This window comes from Coregonus lavaretus, assembly GCF_964263955.1.
Source record: "Coregonus lavaretus genome assembly, chromosome: 31".
Taxonomy (NCBI): domain Eukaryota; kingdom Metazoa; phylum Chordata; class Actinopteri; order Salmoniformes; family Salmonidae; genus Coregonus; species Coregonus lavaretus.
In genome coordinates, this window is record NC_140018.1 from 12,128,608 (window position 1) to 12,150,853 (window position 22,246).

Below are 22,246 nucleotides of genomic sequence, written 5' to 3' on the forward strand. Positions count from 1 at the left end.
AACGAGCTCCGACTGGGAAAAATATTTTGAAAGGTCATCAAACTCGGAATTCCAATTCGAGAATGGCCATCTTTCTTGAGCTCCGACTTTCCGACCTTAAGATCACTGACGTCATGATTTGACCTCGTTTTTTTCCTAGTTCCCAGTTGTCTTGACAGGACCATCAACCAGACTAGTAGTGCTTTCAAGACAACTGGGAACTCTGGAAAAAAACGAGGTCAGTGATCTTAAGGTCGGAAAGCCGAAGCTCAAGAAAGAAACCCGATTTCCCGACTTGGAATTCCGAGTTGGATGACCGTTCAAAACTATTTTTTTCCTGTCGGAGATCATTTTTCCCCGAGCTGCCAGTTATTTTGAACGCACTGAGTTCGGAAGTCGGAGTTTCCGAGTTCCCAGTTCCGAGTTCCCACTTGTTTTGAACACAGCAATAGAACCGGTTATGGCCCCCTGACGTAACCTGGCAAAACAAGCGGGTGAGGAGACCAGTGTGAAATGAGCAACAATAGTGATGAGCAACAATAGTGGAATCAGCGGTTCGCCTTTTTAAAATACAAGTCCCACATTGAAACTGATGCAAGCAGTTACAAGTAGACGAATCATACCATAATTGGATTAGATCATGCTAAACAAGTTTGGAATGTTGTTAAATAAATTCTATAAAATACAATCATTAATTAATTTTACCAAAATAAACGGTAAAAATTAGTTGAAATCGCACTATGTATGTTTTGGACTGCATAATTGCACCGGGAACATACAGTATGCACTGTAGGTTTACCTATGAATCTTGGGTTCATGAAATGGGGTATCAGCCTACTCAGTGACACCCACAGAACACAATCGTAGCTCTTATTGCAAAACTTTGACTGTGAAATCGGTCCGATTTTGACTCTGATATGCTTGTAGAACATGCACTGTAAGACAATTTTCTGTACAGTAGGCTATATGTCGCAGTGAAAGTGAGCTCCATTCAACTGCAGCACCTCCAGTATCCAAATCCACAATGTTTACACACCCAGGTTCGTCGCTGCCCTTATTGTGGTCCTTAAAGAGTGGACAATCGGCCAGATGATCTGATATGGGTATTGAACATAGGCCTACATATTACACTGTTGACAATTTTCTGTACATTGTGTTGCATTAAAGTGGGGACTATTCTACTCAGGAGAAATTCTGGTACTGATTTTTGTTTAGCATTATCTAGTCCAATTATGGCATGGTGATTCCACTATTTGTATCAGGTTGCATCAGTTTTAATGCGGAACTTTTATTTTGAAGGTTAAACGCTGATTTCACTATTGTTGCTGATCATTAATGCTGCTAATTTCACACTGGTGACAACACGACTGCTACGCATCACAGACATTGTTAATAATTATGCCAAATACACAACATCGAACAAGATCTGCCTGCTGATGGAGAAAGGTAAATGGATACCATCTGTGCTTTATGCGACGATATTGTTTAGTTACAATGGTTATTTAAGTTTTGTAGCTAGAGAAAGTAAAAACGCTTTTGTGGCTACATTAGCTAGCTAGCCAACGTTAGTTGTAAAGGGCAAGCTAGCGAACTAACTGTAAACAGCTGGTTAGCCTGTTAGCATGGCTAACTAGCGTCAGTTTTGTTGACAAATCCAGAATTCCGGAATTGGGCGGTCTGAATTTAACTACATCGTGCCAAAGACAAAAACGTTAGCTACCTCAAACATGAGGACGGTCGAATACTAGTTATCCTGGTAACTTAACTAGTTAGGTAGTTAGCTTGTTGAAAGTGCCGGAGTGGTTGGGTTGATATGGTAATTTTTTTTCTTATACAGCACAACGCAGCTGGACCGAACGGTGTTCATTCCAGTCTGATACTTCAGCATGGAATAGCCAGCACTGCTTCTCTTGAATCTACCATCTAACGTTAATGTTAGCTGTCTACCCCCTGGCAAATAACTCAAAAGCAAGGTATGTAGATATGCATTTAGTCTAAAAGAGGTAACTTAACTAACGTTAGTTCCTAGCAAAGAGAGATGATTTTCAACATAACAATTGTAATTGTTGTTCTCCAATTGTAAAATGTGTTCTCTGAAGACCTAGCTAGTAAGAATTTAACTCCAGTGTTTGACAATGTTATGTAATCTGAAGAAGAGATGACAATGAACTTCTCTTTATAGTCATAGCTATGACTAGCTAGTACCCAGCACAGCTTTGTTGGACATTTGTTGATCCACTAAATCTATGCCTGTTTTACCATTAAGTTCCTGGTTTTCCAGCTTGAGTGCACCTCCAATTGGCCTTGTTTGTGCCTGTGTCAACTATGGAGACAACTCAAGTGACTTTGACAGTTAGGGGAGACACATCCCCAGGTAAGACCAACCCCTACTGCAGGGCAACAGACTAATCTGAAACAAGAAGACTATTCAATTCAAGACAACTTTAGACAGAAAAATTGACAACTAACCAGACAGTCAGTCAGGAATGTCATCTTTTAGCTAATCTCAGTTAACTCAGAACTAAAATCCTGCTTAATTTGGTCAGATGCTCGATTACAAGACTGTCCATGAGAGTTTTGCTTTTGGCTAAAAAGTCCTTGATCTTTTGAACCTAATGAGAGGGGGGGGGTGTTTGTGACTATGCGTGCAAGGTGTGTGTGGCGCATTAATGGAACGTAATAATATGGTGTATGACTAGGTGAGGTGATAGCTGTGGTTGGTAGCTGTGAAGCTTTAGGAGGCTGGTGCCATCAGAGAGCGGTGATCCTACAACCTGCTGAACACGATGGGTACATATCACTTTTCTCTTTGAATATGCTATGATCTGAATTATTTCTGTGTGTGTTTATAGCTACAGGGTGTTTAAGGAATTAAACATATTATGTTCCTTCCCCAGCACATTGTGGAAGAGGATCATCAGTGTGCCCAGAGGTGCTGTGTCAACCTATCGCTATTTCAAAGGACACTTCCTGGAGTCAAAGGTGAGCTCCTCATCTTATGTGCTGTCAACATGATGTAATATTAAACAAAATACATTGTGTTTGGTCTATAAAAATTATTCTACCATAATCCAGTTACGTAAGTAGTTGCTTTAGTGGTAATCTCATGTTGGCCGTTGAGTGACAGTTGACAAATGATTGACAGTATTGCGTTAACAGCAGGTTAGAGCCAGACTAGGAGTCATTGTGTTGTGCTCTTAAGCCTTCCTTTTGATGATGATAAATAGCCTATATACAGTGTGATCAACATGTTATATCCCCTTTCCAGATCTGGAGGCTGCTTAGATTTTCACAGCTAATCTGTTTTATGAAATTGAATATCATTTAAATGTAATGTACTTCACACTAAACTGTTTAGAGGATGTTTTAATTCACACACAGTTTGTCTTCTATGGAGCCACTGTAATCCAAGTGAGACCGAATTAGTCAATGAGTAAGTCTATGTTTTGAGTGAACATTAGAAAGCATTAAATTAGCTACGCTACAGCAGATCTAAGATCATTCAAGGGTTATATAGCTCGCTTTCCCCACATCTGTGTTGATCCCCTCTAGCTGTCCTCTGTGCAGTTGCTGCATAACTGTTAGATAGGAGAGCATGCCTGGAGCTCTGCCAGCTGGCCACAGCTAAGCTCTGCTCTAGGCACGTGACGTGAGCCTCTCCCATGTTATTTAATGCTGCGCTATGCTAGACTTGGAAGTTGGGACACACTCACACACACAAGCACAGTATGTTCTTTACCATTCCAATTATTAATGTCAGTACTCAGTAATGTTCTCTACATGGCCAGCTTGGAGGCTCAAATTACACCCTTTTTAAAGCTCTTCCTCTTTCAGAGAGAGACGGCTAGAGAGACCGTGTCTGGCTGTTGTGTCCTACAGACAGTAGGATATGAAGTAACACTATCACACCCGTGAGACCTTCCTGGTCTGAACTACTGTCAGTGGACAAGCAGCATTACTAACTTGTCAGAAAACATAATTTGTTGACTCATGGGTGGAGCTCAGCCCACACATTCAGATAGGCCAGCTGTAATGACAACACGTTTTACTATACTGCCCAAAATTAGCAGTTACTGCCTTTTTGCTTGGTAGGGCAGAATATGTCTCTGTGGCCAGAAACCTAAAACCAGGACCACATTCAGTTCTTATTGGGATTTAAGCTGTTTTTAATCCCAATTATAAAACCAGTTGTTTGGATCCTGGATGCTGATTGGTTGATAGCAGGGAGTTATTCACCACAATCCCCAGGTAATGCCTGTTACAGTTTCATTAGAATGATCAATGCGCATCCACTGTCCCACAGCCCAGCCAGGCAATTTATAAACTTAATCTTCCCTGGAAAAAAGTGACTAGACATTATTTCCCCATGCCACTAGGCTAGCATTTGGTTTGTCTAAACCTTGCTGCCTGCCTCTCCGATCTGTGCAACAACGTTGCAGGTTTCTACACTGTGCCATAGAGAGAATGAGCGTGACGAGACTGATAGCTTCTCTGAGCCAGCCAAATTCATTTTCGGAACATTATAATTGATATATCAAAAGAAATGGCAAAAGAAGCGAAGGTAAAACAAACAAAATGCACATCGTTTGCTGTCATTTCAGCTGCTTGATGTGATTGTGTGTTCGCTTTAGTTGGCTAGGAGAAGTAACTAGCCTGCATGGCAACCTTTTTTTCTTAGAACGTTTGGAATGGACGACCAGCTCGTTTGGATATATTTGGACTATATCGTCTGGTGGAAGGATGAAAAAAAACAAATATACTAATTAAAATAACTTTTTAGAAAATTATTTAGGTTTTGAAAATCGTGAATAACTCCCTCCTATGGGCTGTTTCCCTGACCCTCCATTCCACGTTGGGCCTTCGAACAACCCTTAGTCAGGAGTTATTCACACGATAATCTACAGGTTTTCATGCCTTATTGCTTAAATATTGTAGTAGACCAACTTTGTTGGACCGGAGAAAAAAACATCAATTCTTAAACGTTTTAAAGTAAGTATTCAGAATCTTTCTGAGAAGATGGCAAAATATGTTCGTGTAGTAGAAGAGATTACGCTAAAGTTCTGCCACCTGCCAACTAATAGAACCCCTTTGCAGATATCAACCAATGGTGGCTGACTGGCTTGCTGATTGGTGACTATACCTTTGGAGACCAAAGTGACCGTTGACTGTATCTGTCTTAACGCTGTACTAACCATTGCCATTGCAGAGTGCAGGTGGTCCCTGTCAGGTGATAGTCACTAAGTGGGAGACCCATCAGCAGCCACGCCTGATGAGCCCCACAGGTATAGTCCGGCTTGCTTTGGGAAATGTTTCTATGCTTAGCTGAGGCAAGGGTGTTCAGCAGCCATAAGACTGCTGAACAATTAATCAAATGACCACCCAGACTATTTACATTGACACTGTTACTTTTTATTTTATTTTTTACTTTAGATTATTTAGTAAATATTTTCTTAACTCTATTTCTTGAACTGCATTGTTGGTTAAGGGCTTGTAAGTAAGCATTTCACCGTTAGTTCCGCACCTGTTGTGTTCGGCGCATGTGACAAATAAAATGTGATTTGAGTCCACGTTGTGCTGTTGTAGCTAGAATGTCCTAGAGTGGAGGGAACATTGTAGTGGATGTGGCCACTCAAACACCATTGTGTCAGAACAGACAAAGCTCATTCAAAATCAGCTTGATGGGAACAAATACAGTGGGGGAAAAAAGTATTTAGTCAGCCACCAATTGTGCAAGTTCTCCCACTTAAAAAGATGAGAGAGGCCTGTAATTTTCATCATAGGTACACGTCAACTATGACAGACAAAATGAGAATTTTTTTTCCAGAAAATCACATTGTAGGTTTTTTAATGAATTTATTTGCAAATTATGGTGGAAAATAAGTATTTGGTCAATAACAAAAGTTTCTCAATACTTTGTTATATACCCTTTGTTGGCAATGACACAGGTCAAATGTTTTCTGTAAGTCTTCACAAGGTTTTCACACACTGTTGCTGGTACTTTGGCCCATTCCTCCATGCAGATCTCCTCTAGAGCAGTGATGTTTTGGGGCTGTCGCTGGGCAACACGGACTTTCAACTCCCTCCAAAGATTTTCTATGGGGTTGAGATCTGGAGACTGGCTAGGCCACTCCAGGACCTTGAAATGCTTCTTATGAAGCCACTCCTTCGTTGCCCGGGCGGTGTGTTTGGGATCATTGTCATGCTGAAAGACCCAGCCACATTTAATCTTCAATGCCCTTGCTGATGGAAGGAGGTTTTCACTCAAAATCTCACGAATCATGGCCCCATTCATTCTTTCCTTTACACGGATCAGTCGTCCTGGTCCCTTTGCAGAAAAACAGCCCCAAAGCATGATGTTTCCACCCCCATGCTTCACAGTAGGTATGGTGTTCTTTGGATGCAACTCAGCATTCTTTGTCCTCCAAACACGACGAGTTGAGTTTTTACCAAAAAGTTCTATTTTGGTTTCATCTGACCATATGACATTCTCCCAATCCTCTTCTGGATCATCCAAATGCACTCTCGCAAACTTCAGACGGGCCTGGACATGTACTGGCTTAAGCAGGGGGATTTGAGTCCCTGGCGGCGTAGTGTGTTACTGATGGTAGGCTTTGTTACTTTGGTCCCAGCTCTCTGCAGGTCATTCACTAGGTTCCCCCGTGTGGTTCTGGGATTTTTGCTCACCGTTCTTGTGATCATTTTGACCCCACGGGGTGAGATCTTGCGTGGAGCCCCAGATCGAGGGAGATTATCAGTGGTCTTGTATGTCTTCCATTTCCTAATAATTGCTCCCACAGTTGATTTCTTCAAACCAAGCTGCTTACCTATTGCAGATTCAGTCTTCCCAGCCTGGTGCAGGTCTACAATTTTGTTTCTGGTGTTCTTTGACAGCTCTTTGGTCTTGGCCATAGTGGAGTTTGGAGTGTGACTGTTTGAGGTTGTGGACAGGTGTCTTTTATACTGATAACAAGTTCAAACAGGTGCCATTAATACAGGTAACGAGTGGAGGACAGAGGAGCCTCTTAAAGAATAAGTTACAGGTCTGTGAGAGCCAGAAATCTTGCTTGTTTGTAGGTGACCAAATACTTATTTTCCACCATAATTTGCAAATAAATTCATAAAAAATCCTACAATGTGATTTTCTGGATTTTGTTTTCTAATTTTGTCTGTCATAGTTGACATGTACCTATGATGAAAATTACAGGCCTCTCTCATCTTTTTAAGTGGGAGAACTTGCACAATTGGTGGCTGACTAAATACTTTTTTTCCCCACTGTATAATATACCGTAGTTTCACACTCAACCTACAGCCGAACACTTTTTGGACAAGGTTTAAAACATCAAATCTATATTATTTATTATTGTAATTATTATTATTTTGTGTTGCTTTTAGAAGTACGGAAGTTTAGCCTGTTATGTCCCATGCTTGAAATTAGATGAATATGGTTTGTTTTCTATAAGACCTCATGCCTGTTTATTCTCTTGCAGAATCACACCTTGATATTGACAGTGGCCAATTTGGATTCAACAGTAAGTCAACTAAATATATCACATCTTGATTTAATCAATTTTGGGAAATTATCTTTGACACCCATTCAAATGAGTGGATTTGGCTAGTTCAGCCACACCCGTTACTGACAGGTGTATAAAATTGAGCACACAGCTATGCAATCTCCATAGACAAACATTGGCAGTAGAATGGCCCGTACTGAAGAGCTCAGTGACTTTCAACGTGGCACTGTCATAGGAGGCCAACTTTCCAACAAGTCAGTTCGTCAAATTTCGGTTACTGGCCCAACGCTCTTAACTGCTAGGTTAACCTAACCCTTACCTTAACCACACTCCTAACCTTATGCCTAACCATTACCTTAAATTAAGTTTTAAAATGTTTACTATACAGCCAATTTTGACTTTGCAGCTGGCCCATGTAGTGGAAATTGCTCAGTTCTGGCTCCAGGGCAAGATTCATGACAATAAACGTCAACCTGCTACTAAGTACCTGAGGAATGACTCAAACCTCTGGTGGAACTGAACTCTTCACAGATTACATGTAAAGCACTTCCCCATTTAGAGACTGCTAAGATTTGAGGTTACAGTTATCTGGTAAAACATACTATCTGACATGAATTTGACTGCGTTTTCCCATCCTACACATTGTGTTCAAACAATGGCTTTAATTTCCATAGCAATTTTCTCAAAGTGCTTTGTGTTGTTTGCAGATAGCTAACCTCATCCACCACAAATATGTACTGTTACACTCACCTGGGTTATACAACAGGAGCCATTTTGTGCCAGAACGCTCACCACAACATGTTTCCCTGCGACACCTTTCTGCAGATGGCTTACAGTGTGTGGACTCTGGGTGGCTGACGTGCCAGACAGAAATCCGTTTGCGTCTGCACTACTCAAAGACGTCTCCTGTATCCATTACCAAGAAGAAATATAAGAAGTCTCGTTTCAGGTGAGGCTAAGAGAGACGCGACTCATATTCAACACTGTTTCCTGCCTGAGTGCTTATCTAAGAGGCTGTGGCTTGGGTCAGAGAGAATCTGTGGGGGCAGAATTTACTAAAATGCATATAGAAATTAACCCAAAATAACTTACTGAATCAAACCAAATATCGCACTAAAACAAATACCTACATCTTTATTGATTTAAATATGCAGACAATGCCTGTAAAGGTATTGATAAGAACACTACAGTCGTGTTCAAACGTTTTGAGAATGACACAAGTATTGGTCTTAACAAAGTTTGCTGCTTCAGTGTTTAGATATTTTTGTCAGATGTTACTATGGTATACAGAAGTATAATTACAAGCATTCCATAAGTGTCAAAGGCTTTTATTGACAATTACGTTAAGTTTATGCAAAGATCAATATTTGCAGTGTTGACCCTTCTTTTTCAAGACCTCTGCAATCCGCCCTGGCATTCTGACTGATGGCAGCCCATTCTTGCGTAATCAATGCTTGGAGTTTGTCAAAATTTGTGGGGTTTTGTTTGTCCACCCGCCTCTTGAGGATTGACCACAAGTTCTCAATGGGATTAAGGTCTGGGGAGTTTCCTGGCCATGGACCCAAAATGTCAATATTTTGTTCCCCGAGCCACTTAGTTATCACTTTTGCCTTATGGCAAGGTGCTCCATCATGCTGGAAAAGGCATTGTTCGTCACCAAACTGTTCTTGGATGTGTTGGTACCATTCTTTATTCATGACTGTGTTCTTAGGCAAAATTGTGAGTGAGACCACTCCCTTGGCTGAGAAGCAACCCCACACATGAATGGTCTCAGGATACTTTACTGTTGGCATGACACAGGACTGATGGTAGAGCTCACCTTGTCTTCTCCGGACAAGCTTTTTTCCGGATGCCCTAAACCAGGGGTGTCAAACTCATTTTAGCTCAGGGGCCACATGGAGGAAAATCTATTCCCAAGTGGGCCGGACCGGAAAAATCATGGTATATATAACTTAAAAACAACAACTTCAGATTGTTTTCTTTGTTTTAATACGATCAACATAAAGCTGGAGCCTGAGGACAGTGTGTCCAAAATAGTACAAGCACAACATCACTATTAATCATAAAACACGTCAAGTTTATTTGAAAATTCTAAAGAAAAAGAACACACAAACACACAATGCCTCAGTGATTAACAGAACTGTTTCACAGATCACAGAACTATATCAGGGTGTCATTTCTCAGGCAGAAATGTAGATAAAAATAATGAAATCCTGTTCCCCAAACAAGTGCAAGAACCACAGAGTCAAGAATAGGTTAAATATACAAATAAAATCAATTAAAAACAATAGCACATCAACATAAAAACATATAAACATAAATCTGAAAGCGTTGCTCAAACTCCCGTAACAGTCCAGTTATTTTATCTTTGAACCGCTTCATGTCTGCCACATGTTGGGTCACGCACACATTTTTCAGACAGGGGAAGGGAGCTGCATCACCACCGGCAAGTTGCGTCTCCCACAATGACAGCTTCAACTTGAAAGAACGTATGCTGTCATAATACTGCGTGACAACTTTGTTGCGCCCTTGCAGCTGTTTGTTCAAGTTATTCAGGTGCTCTGTAACATCCACCATAAATGCAAGGTCCGGCATCCATTCTGCGGAATGAAATTCTAACACTGGTTTGCCCTTTTCTTCCATGAACTGTTCAATTTATTCTCGTAAATCAAAGAAACGCCTCAGCACAGCACCTCTGCTTAACCATCTTACCTCAGTGTGGTATGGCAGGCCATAGATGTGGTCTTTCTCTCTGAGAAGGCTGTCAAACTGACGGTGATTCAGGCTTCTGGATCGGATGAAATTAACAGTTTGGATGACCACCTTCATGACGTTATCCATCTTTAATGACTTGCAACACAAAGCCTCCTGGTGCAAAATACAGTGAAAAGTCAAAAAATCACGTCCTCCATTTGCAGATTGCACTTTCTCTCTGAACTTTGTCACAACGCCTGCTTTTTTCCCGATCATTGAGGGCGCACCATCTGTAGCCAGGCTGACAGCGCGGGACCAGTCCACTCCGACCCTGTCCAGCGCGCCGACGAGTGCGGTAAAAATATCAGCTGCTGTCGTTGTATCTGTCATCGGCACCAACTCCACTAACTCCTCGGTGACGGTCAATGTGTCATCAACTCCGCGGATGAAAAAATGGCCAGTTGTGCAACATCTGTAATGTCCGTGCTTTCATCAATTGCAACCGAAAACGCAATAAATGACTTTACTTTTTGCTTCAACTGGCTGTCCAAATCCACTGAAAGATCGGAAATCCTGTCTGCAACTGTGTTTCTTGTCAGGCTGATATTTGCAAAAGCCTGCCGCTTTTCAGGGCACACAATCTCCGCTGCCTTCATCATGCATGTTTTTACAAATTCACCCTCACTAAATGGTTTTGAAGCCACTGCGATTTCATTAGCAATGAGGTAGCTAGCTTTCACTGCAGCGTCACTGATGTCTCGGCTGTGAGTAAACACAGACTGCTGTTTCTTCAGACCCGCCAACAGTTCATTCACCTTCTCTCATTTCCGCTGTCCTTGAAAGTTGTCATATTTGTCGGCATGAAAACTCACATAGTGGCGACGAAGGTTATATTCTTTCAGCACTGCAACATGCTCTGAACACACCAAACATACAGCTTTCCCATTCAATTCCGTGATTAAATAGGATGACCATTTTTCTTGGAACACTCTGCACTCTGCGTCCACTTTTCTCTTTTTTGACAGAGACATATTGGGGCAATGAGGGTGCCAAAGCACATAATGTTAAAAGTAGAAGCCGTAATAAATATCGCGGGCAAAACAAAGTAGCTCATTGGCTGCACGTGCTTGACCTACTTGCTCTGCCCCGGTATAAACAGTTTGCTTGCTTAACACAATTGCTATTGCGCCATCCAGTGGACGCAATTGGAACAGCAGTTTATTTTATAGAAAAATTGCAGCGCATTTTTATACTTAAATTGTTTGTTTGTTTGTTTTTTTTTTTTTTTTTTTTATCATCTCGCGGGCCGGATTAAACCCGTTTGCGGGCCTGATCCGGCCCGCGGGCCGTACGTTTGACACCCCTGCCCTAAACAATCGGAAAGGGGATTCATCAGAGAAAATGACTTCACCCCAGTCCTCAGCAGTCCAATCCCTGTACCTTTTGCAGAATATCAGTCTGTCCCTGATGTTTTTCCTGGAGAGAAGTGGCTTCTTTGCCGCCCTTCTTGACACCAAGCCATCCTCAAAGTCTTCGCCTCACTGTGCGTGCAGATGCACTCACACCTGCCTGCTGCCATTCCTGAGCAAGCTCTGCACTGGTGGTGCCTGATCCCGCAGCTGAATCAACTTTAGGAGACTGTCCTGGCGTTTGCTGGACTTTCTTGGGCGCCCTGAAGCCTTCTTCACAACAATTGAACCTCTCTCCTTGAAGTTCATGATGATCCGATAAATGGTTGATTTAGGTGCAATCTTACTAGCAGCAATATCCTTGCCTGTGATGCCCTTTTTGTGCAAAGCAATGATGACGGCACGTGTTTCCTTGCAGGTAACCATGGTTAACAGAGGAAGAACAATGATTTCAAGCACCACCCTCCTTTTAAAGCTTCCAGTCTGTTATTCTAAATCAATCAGCATGACAGAGTGATCTCCAGCCTTGTCCTCGTCAACACTCTCACCTCTGTTAACGAGAGAATCAGTGACATGATGTCAGCTGGTCCTTTTGTGGCAGTGCTGAAATGCAGTGGAAATGTTTTTTTGGGATTAAGTTCATTTTCATGGCAAAGAGGGACTTTGCAATTAATTGCAATTCATCTGATCACTCTTCATAACATTCTGGAGTATATGCAAATTGCCATCATAAATGTAAAAACTGAGGCAGCAGACTTTGTGAAAATTAATATTTGTGTCATTCTCAACTTTTGACCACAACTGTAGTCCATCTGTTCAAATTCATGACTTACTAGTCAGGCTTGTAAGGTTTCAAACCTTTCCTACTTTGACCTGTGACCTTTCCCCCCTAACCCCAGGATCAAGCTGACACTGGAAGGTGTAGAAGAGGAGGAGGAGGAGGATGAAGAGCAGGAGCAGAGCGCGGTGGCATGGCACAAGATGACCACCACGCTGGAGACCAGTATGATCAGTGGAGATGGATACAAGTCCCGCCACTCCCAGCCTGAGTGTGGCTACGCCCTGGAGGCCTCACAGTGGACAGAGTACATCATCCACACCATGGACCCTGACAACCTAGAACTCACCTTCGACTTCTTTGAGGTACAGTTCACCCCAGTTGACTATTATGAACTAGAGAAACTGGTTTTCGTGTTGTAACTGTACTCCCAAATCAGTGTTTTACCAGAGTCTATCAGACCCTGTATGTGTATACAGTACAGAGTGAGTGTATTAACCCTTTCCACCCCTCATCAACAGGAGGACATGGGTGAGCATGTGGTGCCAGGGGATGCCCACCCGGGGACCGTGGGTACGGCCTGCCTTCTCTCCTCATTCTTTGTGGAAAGTGGCAAGGACACGGGTGTGGTCACTCTGCCCATCATGAAACGCAACTCCAGACAGACCCTGGGCAAAGTCAGAGGTGAGCAACCCTACCCCTCAGACAACAAATGGTCTTGTAATGTTTTTTTATTTTTTTATAATAAAAACTCAGTTGCTTGACACCCATGTAAACTCTTTGTAAATCAAGTATTGATATCAATGGGAGATTTGCAGAAAACCTGGTTCGGATACAGCAGGACTTATTGAAATTGAGCTCAGGTGCATCCTGATAATCCTTGAGATGTTTCTACAACTTGATTGGAGTCCACCTGTGGTAAATTCAATTGATTGGACATGATTTGGAAAGGCACACACCTGTCAATGTAAGGTCCCACATTTGACAGTGTATGTCAGAGCATAAACCAAGACGGAAGCCACTCCTCAGTAAAAGGCACATGACAGCCCCTTGGAGTTTGCCAAAAGGCACCTAAAGACTCTCAGACCATGAGAAACAAGATACTCTGGTCTGATGAAACCAAGATGGAACTCTTTGGCCTGAATGCCAATCGCCACGTCTGGAGGAAACCTGGCACCATCCATACGTGGTGAAGCATGGTGGTGGCAGCATCATGCTGTGGGGATGTTTTTCAGCGTCAGGGACTGGGAGACTAGTCATGATTGAGGCAAAGATGAACGGAGCAAGTACAGATAGATCCTTGATGAAAACCTGCTCCAGAGTGCTCAGGACCTCAGACTGGGGTGAAGGTTCACCTTCCAACAGGACAACCACCTTAAGCACACAGCCAAGACAATGCAGGAGTGGCTTCGGGACAAGTCTCTGAATGTCCTTGAGTGACCCAGCCAGAGCCCGGACTTGAACCGAAAATAGCTGTGCAGCAACGCTCCCCATCCAACCTGACAGAACTTGAGAGGATCTGCAGAGAAGAATGGGAGAAACTCCCCATGTACAGGTGTGCCAAGCTTGTAGCGTCATACCCAAGAAGACTCGATGCTGTAATCGCTGCCAAAGGTGCTTCAACAAAGTACTGAATACTTATGTAAAGGTGATATTTCAGGTTTCAAAATAGCAAAATATTATAACCTGTTTTTGATTTGTCATTATGGGGTATTGTGTGTAGATTGCTGAGGGGGGGGGGGAAAAACAATTCAATTTTTGAATAAGGGTGTAACGTAACAAAATATGGAAAAAGTCAAGGGGTCTGAATACTTTCCGAAGGCGCTGTAACTGTCAAACAGGATGGGAAATGGGTCAAAACAGGAACTAGAATGTAAATGCAGGATTAGATGACTTGGGGCCAGAGGGTTAGCCAGTGGCGGCTCCTGAAAAAATTCTCAGGGGTGGCAATTTTTCTGATGATTTAGGTGACCTACACACATTTAAAAAAAGATATGTCCAGCAACAACATGAAGACAGGGGCAGCATATAAGTCAATGCCAGAAGCATTTATTGACTGATCTCCAAAGTGTTGGCTTACAAAAGCAAAATAAGTTATCACAGTAAAAATAATCAAGGGTGTTCTTTCACATTCCTCAACACTGCATAAACAATATGCATTTCCATAAACAAATGAAATATCAGCTGAAAATACAGCATCTTGGTATTTGTTCAGATTGCAGGATCAACAAGAGCTTTTACCACATTTTTTGCCTCATGGTTGAATTGGAAATATGTGCACCTGAGCATAATTCACAACAAGCAAGCAGGAGCTTTTGATAGAGGCTACTGAAAACATTGATGCAAGTTATTGGTAATAAGAAATTTTTATAGACTTCCATATTCTGCCCTCTTGTATAGATTTGTGAAAATGAACAGTGATAGACATTTTGCCTGAAAACAGAATTTGAAAATAATTTATAGAAAAGGTAAACACAGCTATCTGTATGGCTTTGTAAAAATGAACAACCATATTCTGGCCAATTGTATAGATTTGTAAATATGAACAACCATATTCTGGCCAATTGTATAGATTTGTAAAAATGAACATGAACAGATTATTATTATTATTATTTTTTTACTTTTTTTAAAATGAAAAATAACTATTTTAAACAACATCAACTGTGAACTGATTTGGGCGTGTGTGTGTGTTAAAGAGACAGACAGGGAGGAACAAAGAGAGAGAGAGGCTACATTACTTGTACTGAAACTGTTCTCTTCTCTCTTTCAATGCAGCAAAGCGGTCAATGGCTTTCTCATTGAAATCAGGCATGCTGAGGACTAGTTCACTCTCCATAGAAAGCATGGCCAGTGCATTCAGACGTTCCTGGCCCATTGAATTTCGCAGGAATGTCTTAACTCGTGTCAAAGTTGAGAAACATCTCTCAGCTTCAGCTGTTGTCATGGGAGTAGTTATGAGGATGTTCAACAGAGTCACAGTCTCAGAGAACGTCTCCTGGAGGTTGTAGCTCATGAGAACCTGGTACAGTGCCAGTGCACCACAGTTTGACTTTCTCGTCGTCGGCAAAAAGACCGTTCAGTCTCTCCAAAAGCACACTGGCGATTGAGACTGAGGTTGATTCCGAGATGGGAAGGAACTCAAAAAAGCGCTCCTGCACTTTGTGGTTGCTATCTATGTACCTCAGCACAAGCACCAGCTGTGTCTGTGTAGAAACGTCCGTGGTCTCGTCAGCTTGGATAGCTACGAAGTTCGCCGACTTCACCTCCTCCACAATATGTTCCCTCATGACCGCTAGCATACACTCCAGTAGCTCGTTTTGAATGGTCTTTGATGTGAACTTCTTTCAAAGAGACAATCGAGTTGCACTGAAGGCTAGCCATCTTGATAGTAGTACGTGAATTGATTGACGCTGCTACCCGCTCTTTTCTTAGTTACGTTCATGGTTATGTTACGTATGACGAAAGCGCGTAAGTGCAAGCCCTCAGAAACCCATAGAGATTGTATTGAAAGCTCTGATATTTGAAAAAAAAAGATTTTACATGACAGGCTATGAGAGACTTCTGGGCGATTTTCAACCTGACTGAAATCGCCCCAAAAGGGGCGGGGCCATTTGAAGCACGACTTTAGCCTGATTGGACATTTAGTGGCAGATCAGACGTCTAGATTAGAACACTGATAACTACTGTTGCCGTGATATAATTGATTAGAAAAAAAATCCCTTCCTTTTCCCGTTTGGCAGTGCGTCGCCCATATCGCCCTAATGAACACACCGCCCCTGGGGTTAGCTAAGATGTTTCCCTGGTAAAAATACAAGTCAGATTAAAGTAAATTAAGGAGTACAATTCACCTTTTAAAACATCTTATAATAATGTAAAATCATGTATTTTTCTATTCCAGTGGACTACCTGGTGATCCGTCCTATCGAGGGACTGCAGTGTGACATGAGCTCCTCCTTCACAAAGTACTGGAGGAAGAGGAGTGCCCCCCTGGACGTAGGCCACAGAGGGGCTGGCAGCACACACGCAGCCAAGTGAGAGACACACACACACACACACACACAACATAATTGATTATTAGGTGTTGATGTACCTAAGAGGAATTCTTAAATGATGGTCTGTGTGTGCGTTGAAGCAGGACTCTACTCAATAACAACACAAAGTCCCTTTCATACTCTGTTTATTGAATGCTTGAATGCAATTGTCCTGTTCTGTCCTGTATGGCTTCAAAGTTTCAGTGCAAGTTAGGACATGCTCAGTCAGACATCAACAGAGGAAGTCGAGGTCAACGGACAACAACAACAAAGACATTGTTCTTTCTGGTTTCTTGCCATGTCACTGTACTGGGAAAACAGTGCCTCTGAATCTCAGCCAGAAGCTGTGTGTCATAATGCAAATCATTAACTAGTAGTCTGACCATACACTTCATGCTTGTCAAGATTGGTTTGGTATCTGTGTTATACTGTACATTGGATGCCTTTGTCATTGGTTCTCTTTGATTTTCAGACATACCAAAGTTAGGGAGAACACCATTGCCTCGTTTAAAAGTGCTGCCAATCATGTGAGTATTCCTACAAAATGTAAAACACCTGAAAATGTATCTGATCTGGTTTCACATCAGAGTTGACTGCATGTGTGTTATGTTTCTGCAGGGGGCTGCCTATGTAGAGTTTGACGTCCATCTCTCCAAGGACTGTGTCCCCATCGTGTACCACGATCTCACTTGCTGCATCTCCACTAAGAAGGTAAAAGACAACAACATAAATCCTGTCTGTTTTAACAATACTATCGGGTGCACCCTGTACAGCATCCTTACTTTTGGATTTTATTTTCCTCTCTTCCTCCTGTCAGAAAGGAGACAAGCACTCTCTGGAGCTGTTTGAAGTTCCAGTCAAAGACCTCACATACAACCAGCTACAACAGCTCAAGGTAAAAGCTATTCTAACTACAGCTAGCCTTTACTAGTTAATAAACTCAGACTAGTTAATAAACTCAGACGCCAGCCAGTCCTTGAAATATGTTAATATGTATTTTTAGTCATGTAGACTGTGGTTTATCCCATACTATTTAGGAGTAGGCCTATATGAGATGATGTGAAAGATGACTTGGTTTTGTGTTTGAACAGTTGGGCCATGCTTCTTCCTTGAAGGTGAACGACCACAAAGGTATAGTGTATTTTCTTCTATTTCATTCACTACAATACCCACCACATATATTATTTATCCTTATTGCAAACAGTGCTCTCATCCTCCTTGCAAAGCAATAGTTTTTGTATAAGTTATAGATTAAAAGACTGGCAATAATCAAATCACATTTTATTTGTCACATGCGCTGAATACAACAGGTGTAGACCTTGCAGTGAAATGCTTACTTACAAGCCCTTAACCAACAATGCAGTTTTAAGAAAAATAAGTACAGTAAAAAAATAGATAACAAAACAATTTAAAATATCAAATAATTAAAGAGAAGCAGTAAAATAACAGTAGCGAGGCTATATACAGGGGTACCGGTACAGAGTCAATGTGGGGGTGGGCACCGGTTAGTCAAGGTAATTGAGGTAATATGTACATGTAGGTAGTTAAAGTGACTATGCATAGATAATAAACAGAGAGTAGCAGCAGCGTAAAAGAGGGGGTGGGGGAACAATGCAAATAGTCCGGGTAGCCATTTGATTAGCTGTTCAGGAGTTTTATGGCTTGGGGGTAGAAGCTGTTTAGAAGCCTCTTGGACCTAGACTTGGTGCTCCGGTACCGCTTGCCGTGCGGTAGCAGAGAGAACAGTCTATGACTAGGGTGGCTGGAGTCTTTGATAATTTGTAGGGTCTTCCTCTGACACCGTCTGGTATAGAGGTCCTGGATGGCAGGAAGCTTGGCCCCAGAGATGTACTGGGCCGTACGCGCTACCCTCTGTAGTGCCTTGCGGTCAAATGCAGAGCCGTTGCCATACAAGGCAGTGATGCAACCAGTCAGGATGCTCTCGATGGTGCAGCTGTAGAACCTTTTGAGGATCTGAGGACCCATGCCAAATCTTTTCAGTCTCCTGAGGGGGGAATAGGCTTTGTCGTGCCCTCTTCAGGACTGTCTTTGTGTCTTTGGACCATGATAGTTTGTTGGTGATGTGGACACCAAGGAACTTGAAGCTCTCAAACTGCTCCACTACAGCCCTGTCGATGAGAATGGGGTGTGCTCGGTCCTCTTTTTCCTGTAGTCCACAATCATCTCCTTTGTCTTGATCACGTTGAGGGAGAGGTTGTTATCCTGGCACCACACGGCCAGGTCTCTGACCTTCTCCCTATAGGCTGTCTCATCGTTGTCGGTGATCAGGCCTACCACTGTTGTGTCGTCGGCAAACTTAATGATGGTGTTTTGAGTCGTGCCTGGCCATGCAGTCATGGGTGAACAGAGAGTACAGGAGGGGACTGAGCATGCACTCCTGAGGGGCCCCCGTGTTGAGGATCAGCGTGGCAGATGTGTTGTTACCTACCCTTACCACGTCAGGAGGTCCAGGATCCAGTGGCGGAGGGAGGTGTTTAGTCCCAGGATCCTTAGCTTAGTGATGAGCTTTGAGGGCACTATGGTGTTGAACGCTGAGCTATAGTCAATGAAGAGCATTCTCACGTAGGTGTTCCTTTTGTCCATGTGGGAAAGGGCAGTGTGGAGGGCAATAGAGATTGCATCATCTGTGGATCTGTTGGGGCAGTATGCAAATTGTAGTGGGTCTAGGGTTTCTGGGATAATGCTGTTGATGTGAGCCATGACCAGCCTTTCAAAGCACTTCATGGCTACAGATGTGTTCTTGGGCACGGGGACTATGGTGGTCTGCTTGAAACATGTTGGTATTATAGACTCAGTCAGGGACAGGTTGAAAACACTTGCCAGTTGATCAGCGCATGCTCGGAGTCCTGGTAATCCGTCTGGCCCTGCGGCCTTGTGAATGTTGACCTGCTTAAAAGTCTTACTCACATCAGCTACGGAGAGCGTGATCACACAGTCGTCCGGAAAAGCTGATGCTCTCATGCTTTGTTTAGTGTTGCTTGCCTCGACGCGAGCATAGAAGTAATTTAGCTCGTGTCACTGGGCAGCTCGCGGCTGTGCTTCCCTTTTTGTAGTCTGTAATAGTTTGCAAGCCCTGCCACATCCGACGAGCGTCGGAGCCGGTGTTGTAGGATTCAATCTTAATCCTGTATTGACGCTTTGCCTATTTGATTGTTCGTCGGAGGGCATAGCAGGATTTCTTATAAGCTTCCGGGTTAGAGTCCCGCTCCTTGAAAGCGGCAGCTCTACCCTTTAGCTCAGTTCGGATGTTGCCTGTAATCCATGGCTTCTGGTTGGGGTATGTACGTACGGTCAATGAAGCCAGTGACTGATGTGGTGTACTCCTCAATGCCATCGGAAGAATCCTGAAACATATTCTAGTCTGGGCTAGCAAAACAGTCCTGTAGCTTAGCATCTGCGTCATCTGACCACTTCTTTATTGACTGAGTCACTGGTGCTTCCTGCTTTAGTTTCTGCTTGTAAGCAGGAATCAGGAGGATGGAGTTATGGTCAGATTTGTCAAATGGCGAGGGAGAGCTTTGTTTTTTTTACTTTACTTTATTTTTATTTTACATGCTGTGCCAGCAACCAAGAGGTCGCCGGTTCCAATCCCTGAGCCGACCAGGTGAAAAATCTGTCAATGTGCCCTTGAGCAAGGCACTTAACCCTAATTGCTCATGTAAGTCGCTCTGGATAAGAGTATCTGCTAAATGACTAAAAATGAAAAAAATAAATGAAAAAAAAAGGTCAAATAAAGCAAAGCAGTGCGATTAAAAACAACAACAGAGTTACATATGGGGTAAAACAAAACAAAGTAAAAAATACAACAGAAAATATATATATACAGTGTGTGCAAATGTAGCAAGTTATGGAGGTAAGGCAATAAATAGGCTATAGTGCAAAATAATTACAATTAGTATTAACACTGGAAAGATAAGATGTGCAAGAGATGATGTGCAAATAAAGATACTGGGGTGCAAATGAGCAAAATAAATAACAATATGGGGATGAGGTAGTTGGGTGGGCTAATTTCAGATGGCCTGTGTACAGGTGCAGTGATCGGTAAGGTGCTCTGACAACTGATGCTTAAAGTTAGTGAGGGAGATAAGAGTCTCCAGCTTCAGAGATTTTTGCAATTCGTTCCAGTCATTGGCAGCAGAGATCTGGAAGGAATGGCGGCAAAAGGAGGTGTTGGCTTTGGGGATGACCAGTGAGATATACCTGCTGGAGCGCATACTACGGGTGGGTGTTGCTATGGTGACCAATGAGCTAAGATAAGGCGGGGATTTGCCTAGCAGTGATTTAAAGATGGCCTGGAGCCAGTGGGTTTGGCGACGAATATGTAGTGAGGACCAGCCAACAAGAGCATACAGGTCACAGTGGTGGGTAGTATATGGGGCTTTGGCTGTGATAGACTACATCCAATTTGCTGAGTAGAGTGTTGGAGGCTATTTTGTAAATGACATCGCCGAAGTCAATGATCGGTAGGATAGTCCGTTTTACGAGGGCATGTTTGGCAGCATGAGTGAAGGAGGCTTTGTTGCAAAATAGGAAGCCGATTCTAGATCTAACTTTTGATTGGAGATTCTTAATGTGAGTCTTGATGGAGAATTTACAGTCTAACCAGACACCTAGGTATTTGTAGTTGTCCACGTACTCTAGGTCAGACCTGTCTAGAGTAGTGATTCTAGTCGGGTGGGCGGGTGCCAGCAGCGTTCGGTTGAAGAGCATGCATTTAGTTTTACTAGTGTTTAAGAGCAGTTGGAGGCTACTGAAGGAGTGTTGTATGGCATTGCAGCTCGTTTGGAGGTTTGTTAACACAGTGTCCAATGAAGGGCCAGATGTATACAAAATGGTGTTGTCTGCGTAGAGGTGGATCTGAGAGTCACCAGCAGCAAGAGCGACATCATTGATATACACAGAGAAAAGAGTCGGCCCAAGAATTGAACCCTGTGGCACCCCCATAGAGACTGCCATAGGTCCAGACAACAGGCCCTCCGATTTGACACATTGAACTCTGAGAAGTAGTTGGTGAACCAGGCGAGGCAGTCATTTGAGAAACCAAGGCTATTTAGTCTGCCAATAAGAATGCGGTGGTTGACAGAGTCGAAAGCCTTGGCCAGGTCGATGAAGACTGCTGCACAGTACTGTCTATTATCGATCCCGGTTATAATATTGTTTAGGACCTTGAGCGTGGCTGAGGTGCACCCATGACCAGCTGGGAAACCGGATTGCATAGCAGAGAAGGTACGGTGGGATTCGAAATGGTCGGTGATCTGTTTGTTAACCTGGCTTTCGAAAACTTTCGAAAGGCAGGGCAGGATGGATATAGGTCTGTAACAGTTTGTACGGGTCTGTGTGTGGAGTAAAGTCTATTTTATTTTTTCTCTGGTTGCACATTTAACATGCTGGTAGAAATGAGGTAAAATGGATTTAAGTTTCCCTGCATTAAGGTCCCCGGCCACTAGGAGCGCCGCCTCTGGATGAGCGTTTTCCTGTTTGCTTTTGGCCTTATACAGCTCATTGAGTGTGGTCTTAGTGCCAGCATCGGTTTGTAGACAATAGACAGCTTCGAAAAATATAGATAAACTCTCTTGGTAAATAGTGTGGTCTACAGCTTATCATGAGATACTCTACCTCAGGCGAGCAAATCCTTGAGACTTCCTTAATACTAGATTTCGTGCACCAGCTGTTGTTTACAAATATACACAGACTGCCACCCCTTGTCTTACCGGAGGCAGCTGTTCTATCTTGCCGATGCAGCATATACAGTGAGGGAAAAAAGTATTTGATCCCCTGCTGATTTTGTACGTTTGCCCACTGACAAAGAAATGATCAGTCTAT

At 42.9% G+C, this 22,246-nt stretch overlaps 1 protein-coding gene across 2 annotated transcripts in view; it reads left to right on the forward strand.

The window, feature by feature from the left end:
* Nucleotides 1–1,316: 1,316 nt before the first annotated feature.
* Nucleotides 1,317–22,246, forward strand: part of LOC311106970 (glycerophosphocholine phosphodiesterase GPCPD1-like) — a 35,658-nt gene continuing 14,728 nt past the window's right edge. Inside the window, exons 1-15 of one of the 2 annotated variants that reach the window (XM_084149386.1) lie at nucleotides 1,317–1,425; nucleotides 1,817–1,952; nucleotides 2,261–2,353; nucleotides 2,679–2,769; nucleotides 2,877–2,961; nucleotides 5,186–5,261; nucleotides 7,467–7,508; nucleotides 8,316–8,439; nucleotides 12,493–12,736; nucleotides 12,893–13,055; nucleotides 16,270–16,402; nucleotides 16,875–16,929; nucleotides 17,021–17,113; nucleotides 17,220–17,297; nucleotides 17,494–17,533. In XM_084149386.1, the coding sequence (XP_084005512.1) occupies nucleotides 2,305–2,353; nucleotides 2,679–2,769; nucleotides 2,877–2,961; nucleotides 5,186–5,261; nucleotides 7,467–7,508; nucleotides 8,316–8,439; nucleotides 12,493–12,736; nucleotides 12,893–13,055; nucleotides 16,270–16,402; nucleotides 16,875–16,929; nucleotides 17,021–17,113; nucleotides 17,220–17,297; nucleotides 17,494–17,533 (1,273 nt within the window). In that variant the 5' untranslated portion in view covers nucleotides 1,317–1,425; nucleotides 1,817–1,952; nucleotides 2,261–2,304. Of the gene's footprint in view, nucleotides 1,426–1,816; nucleotides 1,953–2,245; nucleotides 2,354–2,678; nucleotides 2,770–2,876; nucleotides 2,962–5,185; nucleotides 5,262–7,466; nucleotides 7,509–8,315; nucleotides 8,440–12,492; nucleotides 12,737–12,892; nucleotides 13,056–16,269; nucleotides 16,403–16,874; nucleotides 16,930–17,020; nucleotides 17,114–17,219; nucleotides 17,298–17,493; nucleotides 17,534–22,246 lie in introns of both variants that reach the window. The other variant, XM_084149387.1, reaches the window with a different exon arrangement.